At 36.3% G+C, this 15,724-nt stretch overlaps 1 protein-coding gene across 3 annotated transcripts in view; it reads left to right on the top strand.

The window, feature by feature from the left end:
* APOOL (apolipoprotein O like) overlaps nt 1-15,378 on the top strand; it is a 90,319-nt gene extending 74,941 nt beyond the window's left edge. The window contains exons 7-10 of one of the 3 annotated variants that reach the window (XR_002824518.1): nt 6,757-6,867; nt 7,071-7,188; nt 9,350-9,444; nt 14,760-15,378. Coding sequence is in view for 2 of the 3 variants with exons in the window: in XM_023733598.1 (XP_023589366.1) it covers nt 6,757-6,867; nt 7,071-7,188; nt 14,760-14,848 (318 nt within the window). In the remaining variant the exon portion in view is untranslated. The remainder of the gene's footprint in view (nt 1-6,756; nt 6,868-7,070; nt 7,189-9,349; nt 9,445-14,759) is intronic. The other 2 variants (XM_023733598.1, XM_023733596.1) reach the window with 2 other exon arrangements.
* The last annotated feature ends 346 nt before the right edge of the window (nt 15,379-15,724 follow it).

The following is a 15,724-nucleotide window of genomic DNA, read 5'->3' as shown; positions in this document are numbered from 1 at the left end:
TTTTATGTATTTTCAAGCCTTGTTGTTGGGTGCATAAATATTTATTATAGTTATGTCCTTCTGGTGTAGTGACCCTCTAATCATTATATAGTGTCCTTCTTTATCCTTTGTAGTAGATTTTACTTTAAAGTCTATTTTGTCAGAGATTAATATTGCCACTCCTGCTCTTTTTTGAGTGTTACTTGCATTATGCTCTTTTAAGAACTATCTATGGGATCAGATTAACAACAGCATTTTGAAAGATGAGATAGGAACCTCAGAGGGCCATAAATTTATGTCAATGGGGGAGGAACAACGCAGAAAAGAAGGATGCAAATGGTTACACAACTCGAAGAATGTAATCAGTGTCACTAAACGGCACATGTAGAAACTGTTGAATTGGTGTATGGTTTACTATGTATATTCTGAACAACAACAAAATTAATAAACATATATATATAGAGAGAGAGAGAGAGCAAATTTCAGAGTCTCTTCTGACATCCAGTTTGGTCCTTTTTATTTTTTCCTGTCTTTTTAATGACCTTTGCTTTCTTCATGTATGATGTCCTTGATGTCATCCCACAACTTTTCTGATCTTCAGTCATCAGTGTTAAGTGCATCAAACCTATTCTTGAGATGGTCTCTAAATTCAGGCAGGATATATTGAAGGTCGTACTTTGGCTCTCGTGGACTTGTTTTAATTTTCTTCAGCTTGAACTTGCATGTGAGCAGTTGGTGTTCTATTTTGCTGTCGGCCCCTGGCCTTGTCCTGACTGATGATATTGAGGTAATTTTTATATATATATTTGTGTGTGTGTGTGTGTGTTTATGTATATGTACATACATATACACCCTAAACCTTTTATTTTAACTTAAAACATATAATGGTTTGTTCATTTTCCTGATTGAAGGGTGTCCTGATTGAAGTTCCATAATGTCTTTCTTACAGTAACCTAAAAACTCATTGCTGTTGAGTCAGTTCCAACTCATAGTGACCCTATAGGACAGAGTAGAACTGCCCCATAGGGTTTCTTATAGTAAGCCATGTCACTAATAGTCTTCTACAATTTTCAGTTTGAGTTTCTTTAAAATGGAATGATCACTTAAAGACATTAGTGAAATAACATGAGTACAGAATCCTGTTAGATTTTTATTATTTTATCCAGCCTTTTATAATCTTGCTCACTTCTAATTTGACAGAATTTATTTTTTTAGCAATTCACTTCAGTCTTTATAAAACATTCAACTTAATTTTCCTAGAAACAATTCCTTTCACACTCATATTACCTTTAATTAAATTGTTTTATTACAAGTAAAACTGATAGAGACTTGGAAACAAGAATAATTTATTCTTAGTGAGCATAGAAATCAATTTGTGAAAGATGATACATGGGCATATTGGAGAGTACCTACTAGTGATGAATATTCAGCATCCTGTGAGCATCATTTATTGTAAATTTTTAAAACATCTTTGATTATTCAGACAAATCTGTTAAGAGGAGGTTAGGTGAGAGCTCTTCTACTGTGTATGTATTTTTCTGATGGAAAGGGCCCATATCTTTCGAGAGATTTTGCAAAGAGTTTACAACATAAAAAAAAAAGTTTAAGTAACACTAATCCAGAAGGTCCTTTGAAAATAATAGTCACACTTCAGTAATTCACCATTTTGAAAATATATGTCAAGATAGGATTACCTTTTGCTTTTTATATTTTCCTCACAATGTTTTTAAAATTAACTTATATAAGGAGTAACAAATAATCTGTCTTTGAAAACTATAAAATATCTAGTAGTAAATTTGTCAAATGTTTTTAAGGCCTATTTTTTTAAACCTATTAAACTTTACTGAAGGACTTTTTTTAAACAAAACTTGAAAACATTTATAGATATATCCTATTTCTGAATGAAAATACTCAATATTGGAATATGGCATGTATTTCCAAATTAATATGTAAATTTAATTCAGTTCTTCTAAAAATCCTGTATTTAGAGGAAACATGACGTTCAGTCAGCCAGTATTTATTGTCCATCTACCATCAGTCAATCACTATACTAAGCTATAGCATAAACAATAAAATAGATCAAGAGAACAAAATAGAATGTCCAAAAGTAAATATTCTTCAAGTGTATACCTGTCGGGGGGAGGGGGGAAATTTTGGTATGTGGTAAAAGTGTCATTTTAGATCAGTGTGTAAAGAATGGATGGATTATTCAGGAAATGCATCGGGATAATTGACCATTTGTTTACAAAAATAACCTTAGAGCTTTACCAAATACCATACGTAAAAGTAAATTCCAGATAGAATAAAGATCTGATTATAAAATATAATACTGTATTTTGGAAAGGGATAGTGAGAATGGTTGTACAACTTGAAAAATGTAATCAATGTCCCTGAATTGTACGTGTAGAAATTGTTGAATTGGTGTATGTTCTGCTGTGTATATTTTCACCAAAAAAAAGTATTACAAAAAAATAATTTTCTTAATAATTTTGAGATAGACAAGGTCTTCTTAAGCAAAACATAATCCAGAAGTCATCAAAGGAAAAAAATGACAAATTTGACTACATAAAATAAATACATTTCTGTAGACCACAATATATCATATGCAAAGTTAATGGATAAATGAAAAACTGTAAAAAATATTTGCAACATATATGACAAGTATCCTTCATATATTAAGAGATCCTGTAAATCAATAGGAAAGATATGAAAGCCCTATAGGAAAATGAAGAAAATACATGAACAGGCAATTCACAAAATAAGAAACATAAACGGCCTAGTAAGATATGAAAGATGCTCAACCACATCAGTAACTAAATAAAAAAATAAAAACCCAAACCCGTTGTCATTGAGTCGATTCCGACTCATAGCACCCCTATAGGACAGAGTAGAACTGCCCCATATGGTTTCCAAGGAGTGCCTAGTGGGTTCGACTGCTGACCTTTTGGTTAGCAGCGGAACTCTTAACCACTATGCCACCAGGGTTTCCACTAAATAAATGCAAATTTTAAAAAATCATTTAGATACTGGTTTTTAACCTTTCAATTTGACAAAGATTTAAAAGATTCATTATACCACTGTTGGTAAATGGGATGGAAAAACATATATTCTTGATGGACATATAAATTGATGTAGTATATTGCTGACTTATTGGAGGTCTGTGTGGTAATAAACCAAACCTGTTGCCGGTGAGTTGATTCTGACCCATAGCGACCCTATAGGACAGAGTAGAACTGCTCCATAGCGTTTCCAGGGAGTGGCTGATGGATTTGAACTGCCAACCTTTTGGTTAGCAGCCAAACGCTTAACCACTGCTGAAAAATTAAAATGTATATACTCTTTAATCCAGAAATTTCACCGCTAGGAATTTATCCGAAGGATATATAGTGCATGGGTGTATGGGCACAGTTGTATCTATAAAGATGTTAATTGCAACATTGTATAATGTAAAAAAAAAAAAAAAAGAAAACATCCCATCTGCCCATTAACTGGGAAATTAACTGGGAATTGGTTAAATAAAGTGTGGGGATTTGTTAGACAAATCATAGTGTATCCATTATAGAATATTAACTATGTAACTGCTTTTTTAAAAAAGAATTAGATCTACCAGATATAAACTGATATGGAAACATCTCCGTGATATGTTGTTAAGCTTTAAAAAAAATCAAATCTCAGTATAACGTGATCCTATTTGTGTTTCAAAAGAAATTTTATTTTAAAATCAAATTCAAAACATAATTGAGATTGTAGTATAAAATCTATTCTGTAACCTCTTTTTCAATTCTGCAATTCATCATGGGTTACTGTCCATGTGTCATAGATTGAATTGTGTCCCCAAAAATATGTATCAACTTAGTTAGGCCATGATTCCCAGTACTGTGTGGTTGTCCTCATTTTGTGATTGTGGTTTTATGTTAAAGAGGATTAGGGTGGGATTTTAATACCACCTTTACCCAGGTCACATCCCTGATCCAATGTAAAGGGAGTTTCCCTGGGATGTGGCCTGCACCACCTTTTATCTCTCAAGAGATAAAAAGGAAAGGGAAGCAAGCAGAGAGGGGGGACCTCATATTACCAAGAAAGCAGTGCCAGGAGCAGAGCGCCTCCTTTGGACCCAGGGTCCCTGTGCAGAGAAGCTCCTAGTCCAGGGGGCACACTGATGAGAAGGCCAACAGAGAGAGAAAGCCTTCCCCTGGAGCTGACACTCAGAATTTGGACTTCTGGCCTACTTTACTGTGAGGAAATAAACTTCTCTTTGTTAAAGCCATCTGCTTGTGGTATTTCTGTTATAGCAGTACTAGATAACTAAGACAGAATTTGGTACCGAGAGAGTGAGGTGCTGCTCTAACAGATACCTAAAATGTGGAAGCAGTTTTGAAACTGTGAATGGAGAGAGGACCAGCAGCAGCAGAGGACCAGCAGCAGCAGACAACCGGCAGCAGCAAAACCAGGAGACCAGCGCCAGACAGCGCTAGAGCAGACCCACGGAGCAAGAGAGCTGAGTGCCTCTGCACAGGAGGCTTCCTGGCAGAGTGGGGTGTCTCCTGAAGCTTATCAGTAGAGCTAGGCTTGCTGACCCACAGAGCAGGAGAGCTGAGTGCCTTCTGGCCTAAATTTACTGGCGGAGTAGGGTGCCTCCAGGCAATTATCAGTGGAGCTACAGAGCTTTGGAATACTTGCCCCAGCAGGGCAGATGCGGGCGTGAGGCCTGAGGAGCCGAGAGACCGAGAAACCAGGAAGCAGAACCTGAAGAGACAAGGAACACAGAAAGTCAAGCTACCTCAGTCTTAAAAGATATGGCCATGACCTCTGGGGTTTCAGAGGGTGGAGTTGCCACTCAGATGGACTAGGAGAATGGTCTGCCTGAAGCTGAGGGAGCAGAGTTGCCGTCCCAGTGGACCTGGAAGGCAAAGCTGAAGCCCAGGGCTGAGGGGCCTCCACTCAGAATCCAGAGACTGTGGCCAATACCTACAGTCTGGAGGGCAGGGCTATTGTGTAAATTGTCTCAGAGGACAGAAGATTATTTTCAAAGCCTTGAGGGCTAATATAATGTGTTCTGCTGACTTGCTTGGTGCCTGTTGTACCTTCTTTCTCTCCAGTTTCTCCCATTTGTAATGGAAATGTCTAGCTTATGCCTGTTCTGCCATAGTACTTTGGAAGCAGATAACTTGTATTCTAGATTTCACAGAAGAAGAGGAATTTTTGGATTTTGGACTTGGAATTGAATTAAGACTTTTGCTGTGTTATGATGGGGTGAATATGTTTTACATGTGTCAAGGACATGAATTTTTGGAGGCCAAATGGTAGAATGTCATGGGTTGAATTGTGTCCCCCAAAAATATGTATCAACATGGTTAGGCCATGATTCCCAGTATTGTGTGGTTGTCCTCCATTTTATGATTGTAATTTTATGTTAAAGAGGATTAGGGTGGGATTGTAACATCACCCTTACCCAGGTCACATCCCTGATCCAATGTAAAGGGAGTTTCCCTGGGGTGTGGCCTCCACCACCTTTTATCTCAAGAGATTAAAAGGAAAGGGAAGCAAGCAGAGAGGGGGGATCTCATACCACCAAGAAAGCAGTGCCAGGAGCAGAGCACATCCTTTGGACCCAGGGTCCCTGCACGGAGAAGCTCCTAGACAGGGGAGATCATTGAAGAGAAGGCCAACAGAGAAAGAAAGGCTTCCCCTGGAGCTGACGCTCTATATTTGGACTTTTAGCCTACTTTACTATGAGGAAATAAACTTCTCTTTGTTAAAGCCATCCACTATGGTATTTATGTTATAGCAGCACTAGATAACTAAGACACCATGTCAGTACATACAGATCTACCTCATCTTTTTTGGTAGATTTGTAAGTATTAACATTCGATTTATATTTCAAAATTCTATATGTTTATATATAATCTATTTATGAGAGTAAAAATTCTGGAATGTCCACCTAACTGTTAACAATTATTATATCCAGTTATGTAGTGTAATGTACTTTATACTTTATACTAGTGTATTGCTTTCTTTATACTAGTATAGTGCTTGACTTTTTTTAAGTGTGTATATCTACTTAGCAAAAACAAACATATTTCTATTTGATGAAGAAAAACATACATTTAAAAAAAATTTATGTTTATAGAAACCTTTATGCTGGAAAACTCCCCAAAACTTCTTTAACACTTGAAAAATTAATAGCTATTGAAATCATTTTAACCATAAGGAACAAAAGGATGGGTAAAAAATCATAAGAAGGAAGGAGAAGATTTTCAGAGGGAAAGATCTATGAATAAAAGTAATGGTAACTTTGGGCATTCAGTGAGCATCCCAGTCTCTTTAGTGGTTGTAGTTCAATTTGTATTTCGTCCTTCTACCAAAAAGAGTGTAATTCTCTGGAGAAATTCATTGATGCTTTTTCTTTCTTTATGAGTGGGAGAAAGTACCTTAAAATTTTAAGCCAGAATATTAACTGGATAGCATCTTAAAATCTCATTTTCTTAGTCAGCTGTTGATCATCTCAAACTACCTTTCCAAAACTCCTGTTAAATAGACATAAAATTTTGAATTCACATATTACAATATGAATGCAAAGTATACACTTTTAAGTCTTTTACGTGAGGCAAATAATGTTTCATATACGATGTAGAAAATGGTGCTTTGTGTTATCTAAATATTTATACCTTTACTATTGATACTGGGTGTTAATATAAAGTACCTGATGTAATTTTAAAAATATTTGTTATTTTAACTTTTTAAAATATATGTTATTTGATTTTTTATTTTAATTAGGTAACTGGGAAAAAGGCATATGCTACAAGCCAGCAAATTTATGAAGCAGTTAAATCATGGACAAAAAGCAACAAAAAAGAAACACTCCCTGAACCTAAAGAAAAAACTAAGGTAGAGTTTCAGTGGACCAAAAAGGTAGACATTTGAGTTTTATTTCAATGGATGTTGGCTTGGAATGAGGGTACTAACAGAGGTTAAGGATAGAATGAAAGTAGATGAAGGAATCTTAATTCTTTCTATTATCATTTTTTAAGATATTTTATTGTTTTAGTAAAATGGTTTACTTATTAAGGAAAAATATTTTTGGTAAACAGGTAGGAAGTTATGCTGAAATAGAAATACCTACAAAGACAGCTCAAGTCCTGAAACGTTCAGTGCCTTTGCCAACAGAACTCGGCTCTGAAACAAAGACCAAATCAGAACTCACCTCAGGTTTGTTTGGAATAATTCAGTTTTGTTTTTGTTCTTAAGTAATTTGATAGTATTGTAATTCATAGTTTGAACTTATTTATGTCTCTTCATCAATGTTTTGTTTTTCTCATATCTGTACTCTATCTTTTTAGGTTATGAGGTACTCAGGGCCTAGGATTTTTTTAATTGCTGCATAGTTCATAATACTGATCTTTGTTGTATGAGGGTATAGAGTAGCACTGTTGGGTGGGTTGGCTGAGTGAAGCATTTAATATCACTTTGTAAATACGAGCTTTTTATCAGGTAGGAGAAAATCTGCCTTTCTGGATCCTATCAATTTATAGGCTATAGGTGTGAGTCACATCTACATAGAAGAAGTATCAACTTCTATTTAATTTGGGCTGTTTCCTTCTATTAGCCTCCTTATTTTTTTTTTTTTTTTGATTCCACTTTCCATAGTTTTATTCAGTGTAGGTACTAGAAGTACTTTCAGGTTTAAGGAGTAGAAATGGCACCTATTATAATGCTAATCGGAAGAAAGATGTAGCAGTCTGCTTCCGTAAAGAATTGCAGCCTTGGAAACCCTATGGGGAATTCTAGTCTGTCCTATATGGTCACTATGAGTCGGAATCGACTCCTCGGCAATGGGTTTTTGGGTATAATGCTAATAACTTTGTTAGTATTAAATACTGGCAATTAGTACTTTGTGGGATCAAATAGTGGTAATTATACTTTCTAGGTAAATACTACCATAGTTGCACTGTGATCAAAAATAAGGTAATGATATTTAATACCATTTCAACTGTGTATTCATATACACTCACCAGTCAGTGTCTTGCATAGGTTTGTCTATCTCTGCAATGTGAATGTCTTATTGCAATAGGTAATATGACCAGAGAGGTAGAGACTTAGGGAATAATATGAATATCTGTCTTTTATTGCAAACCTACTGTGATGTAAAGGACTGTAAGTGTATTATATTATTTTATTTAATCTTTACCCCAAAACAAAAAACTCTGGTGTGTAGTAATTATTCCCACTCTATGATGAAGAGACTGGGACTCCAAGAACATACATAACTTGCCCAAAGTCATACAGCTTGTGAGTAGCAGAGCTGTGTTTATAGGCTAGATCTTCCTGACACCAAAGTCCAAACTGTCCAATGTGCATAGATTATTATTTATTAAAACCAGAGCTTAGTCTCTAATTTCTGCTTCCTCCTTCTCTTTATAAACGCTGTCACTGAGTAACAAGCCTGATTTTACTATTTTCCTGTCGCCTCTCCTTAATCAAGATAAGTTGTACAGTTTTTAGACTGTCTCTGAATAATCTACAATTGATCTTATTTCCATAAGTGTATAACGTATCTGGTCATTTTTCTAAATGCCTATCAATTCCAGAGTATCTTCGTGAAGATGAAACTTCCTACAGCTTAATGGTGGGACCAAAACCATCCCTAGCTAATGTCTTTTCTTCACACATCTGGATTCTGGAACCCTTTACCCTCCTGTTATATTTCAAATTATGGTGGGAAATGTGATAGATGAAAAGCATTCTATGGAGATATGCAGAAGGGGAGAGATATGCCAGTGCCATTCATTATCATGTATAATTCCAAGTTGATTATACAATAGACCCTTGGGATTCGGTGTTTCTACAGTTCACATGCAATCCCAAAGGTCCATGATGTGGGAATCAGTAGTGATATTGAACACAGATTTTAGAATAAGACCTTAATCTGAATCCCAGATCCAACATTTACTAGCTCTATTACCTAACACATCAAGCCTCAGTCTCCTCATATATAAAAAGAAATAATGATAGTATCTTTCTCACATGGTTGTTGGGAGGATTAAATGAGATAATGCATGTAATGCACTAAGCACAATACCTAGCATATGTTAACCTCTCAGTGAATATTAGATATCATCGTCATCATTTGCCTATAGCAATTAGCTATTTTGCTAATAAATTTTCACTGAGCACACTTTAGGAGCAAGTCACTTAGCTAATGAGACTAGCCCAACATCCCTATCTCCAAGACCACCACTTACCAACATGTAGAATAGATGAGGTGCATTAGGGACACAGTGTAGAAGTATGTGTGGTGGGTCTGAATTTGAGTATGTTGTTCTCTATCATCCTATATGCATCTTATGATGAAAATTATATCCTGTTTTAGGAATCACCAATTTGGGAATTTGATGTTGTGAACCTCTTCGAGAATCTGATAAAAGCAGAATGAAATCTGTCTCCCAGGATTACTGTCCCTCTAAAGCAAGTGTTGGCAAACCATGACCTGAGTGCCAAATCTGTCTCACTGCCTGTTTCCGTATGGCCTGCAAGCTACGAATGGTTTCTACATGTTTTAAACTGGTTGAAAAAAATCAAAAGAAGAATAATATTTTGTGACAAGTGAAAAATTATATGAAATCCAAATCTCAGTGTCCATTGAAACAGCCACACCCATTCATTTACTTATTATCTGTGACTACTTACATACTCAATACCCGAGTTGAGCATTTGTGACAGAGACCATATGGCTCACAAAGTCTAAAATATTTACTGTCTATCCTTTTACTGAAAAAGTTTGTCAACCCTTGATGTAGAGGGAGGGGGTCTACCACACATACACAACTCATCTCGCCCTCATGATATTTGCCAGATTTTTCATGGAGCAGGAGACTAAACAGCCAAGCTTAAAACCTCTGAAGGGCGAAACTTAATTTCCTATAGCCTTAGCATGGAAGAGACAGAAACTCATCAGTAGCTTGGGAGGCTTCACCTGAGGAAGAGGGAGGACACACAGGTTGACTGACTGACTCTTACTAAAACTACAACCCAGCTCACATCCAACTCAGTGCCTAATGGGATAGAGATATGTCCTTTGCATACAAAAAATAAACAAAATACTAGTATGCAAAGAGGCAGGAAGATGTGACTGACAATGAAAAGAAAAAATAATAATAGCAAACCAGCAGGTAATTTAAATATTGAAGTTAACAGACAAGGACTTTAAAATAACTACTGTGTTAAATAGAAAAAAATGATGGACAAAATGGTTGAAAAGATGGAGAATTTCAACAGAGAATTGGAATGTGTTGACAAATCAAGTGGACATTCTAGAATGAAAAATATAATATCTGACATTAAGAGCTCATTGGATGAGCTTAATAGCAGACTGTATACAGTAGAAGACAGAATAAATGAACTCAAAGACAGGTCAATAAGAAATAGCCAAACTGAAGAACATTAAAAAAAAGGAATGGAAGGAATAGAACAGAGTATGAGAAAATACTTTGCAGTGAGTAATATCTTCAAGTGGTTCAGTTATTGAGAAGCTGAATGCTGAATATTATCCCAGTTTTATGTGCTAGAAACATAAATAGATTTTCTAACAATGCTAACTTCACTCAGCAATTTATTAGTGATCTGTCCCTTCTGTTGTACCTAACCTGCTTAAAATCTAAATGAGATAATGTGTAAACTACATTATCAATGAGTAGATGTCACCAAATGGCTATTTGAGACAGTAATTTGTTGCTGTTTTATAACTTTAAACATTTTTATTCCTTTCCTGTTTGTTACAGCACCAGCTTTTTAAAAAGTCTTCTAAAAAGCTTTAAGCAGAATATGTTGTATTAGAGATTAAAAATATGATAAAGTACAAAGAAAAGCATTATAATGATTAGGGAATTGAGATCTAAAAAGTTTTATGACTGTTAATCCCTTGGAGGACAGGGAACCTGTGATCAGCTCAAGAGGTAAAGAAATTTCAGAGGAAGGATTTAATCCATAATTATTCATAAAAGCATGAGGTGAATCTTTTTTAAAAAGGCAGAAATCAAATGACCTAGGAGCGCTGATGCAGCAGTGGTTAAGAACTGGCTGCTAATTGAAAGGTCATATTCCAACCCACCAGCTGCTCCATGGGAGAAAGATATAGCAGCCTGCTTCTGTAAAGATTTATAGCCTTGGAAACCCTATGGGGCAAGTTCTACTCTGTCCTATACGGTCACTATGAGTTTGAATCGACTGGATGGCAGTGGATTTGGTTTGGTGTTTTTCTGTGTGGCACAATGGTTAAGCACTCTGCTGCTAACTAAAAGGTCAGCGGTTCGAATCCACTCAGTGGCTCCCTGGGAGAAGAGACCTGGTGATCTGCTCCCCTAAAGATTTACAGCCTAGGAAACCCTATGGGGAAGTTCTGCTGTGTCCTGTAGGGTCACTAGGTGTCAGAATCGACTCCACGGCCCACAACAACATGTGGTTCTAAACCAAAGGATCCATATCACAGTTACCATATTTTTATGCAGATAACAAACACGCACCTTTTACGTTTGTTTGCCAACTGTACCCTCCCCCCAGGAGGTATTTTCATAAGCGCTGCTATGCCAATTTTTTTTACATGTTGCTGTAAAAAAATTAGCATAGCACACTTAATGGGGAGGAGGGGGAGGCATGGTTGGCAAACAAATGTAGAAGGCGCCCGTTATTTGCATAGAAGTACAGTACTTGAGTGTTTTTAAAATTCATAGGCTCACACTCTTCCTACCTCACACAAAGCAGAATTTCCAGAGATGAGGCTTCTAGACGGGTGGATTTTAGGAAAAGTTCTACAGTGAATTCTGATGAAGATTCTTCTAGTTAATAATGTCTGACCTAAGATATGAGTAAATTAAAATTTTGAAGCCTTTTAACAAATTTTGAGAGGTGGAGAAAATCTAAAGGTAAACAGGCCTTTCAAATAGAAGAAATTTAGGTGAATTGAATCTTTGGCCAGACTTTGGACAAGAATATAAATTAAGGAAGTGGGTAGAAGTGCTAGAGAACTTAGCTAATTGATGGACATTGTTAAGCCAATTATAGAAATTAAGGCATATAAAATAATGGTCACTTGTCTGGAATACTATGATAAAGAAGAAAACTATTTTTAGTGCAGTTTTCGCTTGTACTGAGCAACAGTTTCCATCAGGTGGCAGTAAAGATAAATCTGAGAAAGGGACCTTGACAGGGCAGAACCACTAGCAGGAGGTTCTTAACCACAGACCCTTTCTCAAAATAATGTTTTTAAATGCATAAAACAAAATACATAGTAATATATGTGCTTCCTTAAGATGCATTAAATAAGATCTAGCAATAAGTCTAATGAACCTGAAAACGAAACCCACTGCCCTTGAGTCATTTCCGACTCATAGCGACCCTATAGGGCGGAGTAGAACTGCCACTTAGGGTTTCCAGGGAGTGGCTGGTGGATTCGAACTGCCAGCCTTTTGGTTAGCAGCCATAGCTCGCCATAGCTCTTAACCACTGTGCCACTAGGGCTCCATAGGTCTGTTAGCTACTATAATTTCGAAGTAGTGGTGATTGTCAATGTTTTGAGATGTCTGCAACTGTAATGTGATATGAAAATATCTGTGATTTCTTTTGATGACTAAATCTGAGGTGTTGCTAATACTGTTGTAGTTTGTTGCCTGCATTCATTATTAAAGAAAATATTATTTTCAGTGATAAGTTAGTGAAAATAAAGACATTTTCCCCATCCAAGTTTATAGATCACGTAAATTCTATTCATAGACCCTGCCAAAGGGACCCTAAGTTAGGAGTCTCTATACCATGGACAACTAGGTAAGGGTCATGTGTAGTAATTACTTATGATCTGGTTGTTTTTTAATACATTTGGTAATGGAGTCACATATTGTTATGTAACACTTTATAAAAGAAAATTTTTCAGAAAAGATAGGTATAAAACAAATCATTATATTAAAACCTACTTCTCCACTTTATTTTCATTATAAAACTGGGAATTAAATTCCTCTGTGGGGAAAAAAAAAAGTGGCTCCCAAATGTAATAAAATCATTTTAAAATGAATCAAATTTGTAAAAATGTACTTAAAAACATATTTCTAAAAACATTTTAAATATTATGTTACAAAATAAGTATACAGTTAGTTGTTCCTTGCCTACTTACTGTAAACAAGGTATTGTGAATTACCATATTTAATACTTAAAATAATTGTATGAGGCTGTTATTACTTTAAGCCCCATTTTAAAAAATAGCCAGGGTTGTTGTGTTGGGGTAAGACAGACCTTAATTCAGTTCTGGATACACCACTTACCAGCTGAGTCACATCAGTCAAGTTAACCTCTCTAAGATATTCTTGTCTGTAATACAAGGATAATATAACAGTAACACCTACTTCATGTTGGTATTGTGCGATAATGCATGAAAATAACTTATAATGGTGTCTGGCACACAGTAAGCTTAGCAGCATCACCATCGATCCACACATTGCCAAAATCCAGGAGTCAGTTCTCAATCTCCATTTTAAGCCATTCATCAGTAGCCTCCTCGTTGAAACAATTTTTTTACTTGGCCTGTGGGATACCACTAGCTCTTGGTTCTCTTACCTCACTGACTGGCTGTTCCTTTTCAGTTTTCTGTTACATCTTCATGACTTCAAAATATTGGAGTGCTCAAAGGGCTAATTCCTTGAACCTCTTCTCTGACTCCCTGTATGATCTCATCTAGTCCCATAGTTTTAAATGACATATAGGCTAGGACTGACATTATGAACCAGCACAGACCTAACCTCTGAACTGTCCAGACTCATATTTCCAGCTGCCACAACTAACAACAACTCAACATCTGTACTTGGATATCTAGTAAGCAATTCAAACTTAATACAACCAAAACTTAACACTTCATTTGCCTTCCCCCAACCTGCTCTTCCCACATTTTTCCCTGTCACAGTAAATGTGACCTCCATTTTTTCAGTTTCTCAAGTTAAAGAGTCTCTTTCACACCACATAATCCATTTAAGAAATCCTCTCCATTCTACCTTCAAAAGTTATCCATAATCCAAGCCCTTTTCACCACATCCACTGCTGCCACCTGGTTAAAGTCATAGTATCTCTCTCATGGAGTATTGCAGTAGCTTCCTAACTGGTCTCCCTGCTTCTACCTTTGTTCCCCTGTAGTCTCTTTCTCCCATAGCCAAGAGTGATCTTTTTAAAAACTTAAGATCATGTCACCTGTCTGCTTAAAACTGCAGTGTCATCTCATCTCACCTAAAATAAAATCCAAAGTCCTTACCATGGCCAGTGTGACCTAGCCTTCTACTCTCTTTCTGATCACAGGTCCTATCACTGTCTCTCCCCACCACCACCACATTTCACCTACTCTATTTCAACCATACTGGCTACCTTGTGGTTCCTCAGATGGCCTCAGCTACACTACACTTGCCATCTGCTCATCCTGTAAGGCATTTCTCTAAGATATCTACAGGACTCATACCCTCACCTCCTTTACTTCTTTGCTCAAATATCACCTTTCCAGAAAGGTTTTCCCTTGCCACACTATTTAAAATTGTAAACTACCCAAGCACTCCATATGCTCCTCCCTTTATTTTTCTACATAGCACTTACCACCATCTGATAAATATTTTACTTATTTTCTGTCTCACCCAGCTAGAATGTTAGATTCGTGTTGGCAGGGATTTTTATGTTTTGTTCACTGTTCTATTTCCAGTACCAACTATAAATTTGTCAAATGAATGACTAATATTTTTTTCATTTTAATACTTTATCAGGTGCCACACAGTTTATGCCTGACCCCAAGCTCATGGATCACGGGCAGTCCCATCCAGAAGATGTAGATATGTACAGCACTAGAAGCTGAGATAGACTGCATAGAGAACTACAAGATGTGTGAAGTTGCAAATAATGATGAAAAAAATCATGTAATGGGTAACTGTGACACATAGAGTATAACTTAAATCAAGTTTTTTCCCCTTACGTTTTGTAATGTAGAGTTTGACCAATCCATAAATGATTAATATACAAACTGAATGCGGTCCAAACAGTATTAAATGATTGATGAGGAGACAGTGGTAGAAGTAATAGGATGCATTTGATGACTTTTAAGGATGTTTATAAAAGACCAAAATGGAATAAGAACATGAATACTGATGAGACTGAAATCTGAAAACACATACCTGTATATACACAAATATATCTGCTCTAGCTCTTCTGAATTAATATCAGCTAAATTAGAATGGTGTGTAGAAGGACATCCCCCCCTTTTTTTGCATTTCCCAGAGCTGGAATAAAATATGCATATTTTTTGGCACTTGCACTTGGTTTTGTCTCTTTCTTTTATTAATGTTAACTTCTCATAAATGTCCAAAAACACCTCTAACTTTAAAATGCCAATATGCTATGCAGGATCCCCAGTGCTGTTCAGCAGTTTTTTTTTTTGTCTTTTTTTTTTTTTTTTACTGGTTCTTAGGTAGTTTCCTATTCTGTTCCCCTGGAGAGCTATAAATCATTAAACATGACCATTCTCATCTTCTTTCCATCTACCTTCAAGACTTACCTCTTTTCAGCCATGCATGCCCCTTTTCTAAAGTAAATGCCTCAGTTTGTGTCCCTAATCTCATTCCTTCCCACCTTTTCTAGGACCATACTACATTTTGTTTTATCTTCAGTCTTTGGTTTCTCTCTTCCCTTCTTTCTTTTCCTCAGCCTCTAAGTAACTTAAGGTCTTCTGTATCCA

Source organism: Trichechus manatus, unplaced genomic scaffold, assembly GCF_000243295.1.
Source record: "Trichechus manatus latirostris isolate Lorelei unplaced genomic scaffold, TriManLat1.0 scaffold00060, whole genome shotgun sequence".
NCBI classification, from domain to species: domain Eukaryota; kingdom Metazoa; phylum Chordata; class Mammalia; order Sirenia; family Trichechidae; genus Trichechus; species Trichechus manatus.
Note: the sequence above shows the minus strand (reverse complement) of the source record. Positions and strands in the feature narration are given on the sequence as shown.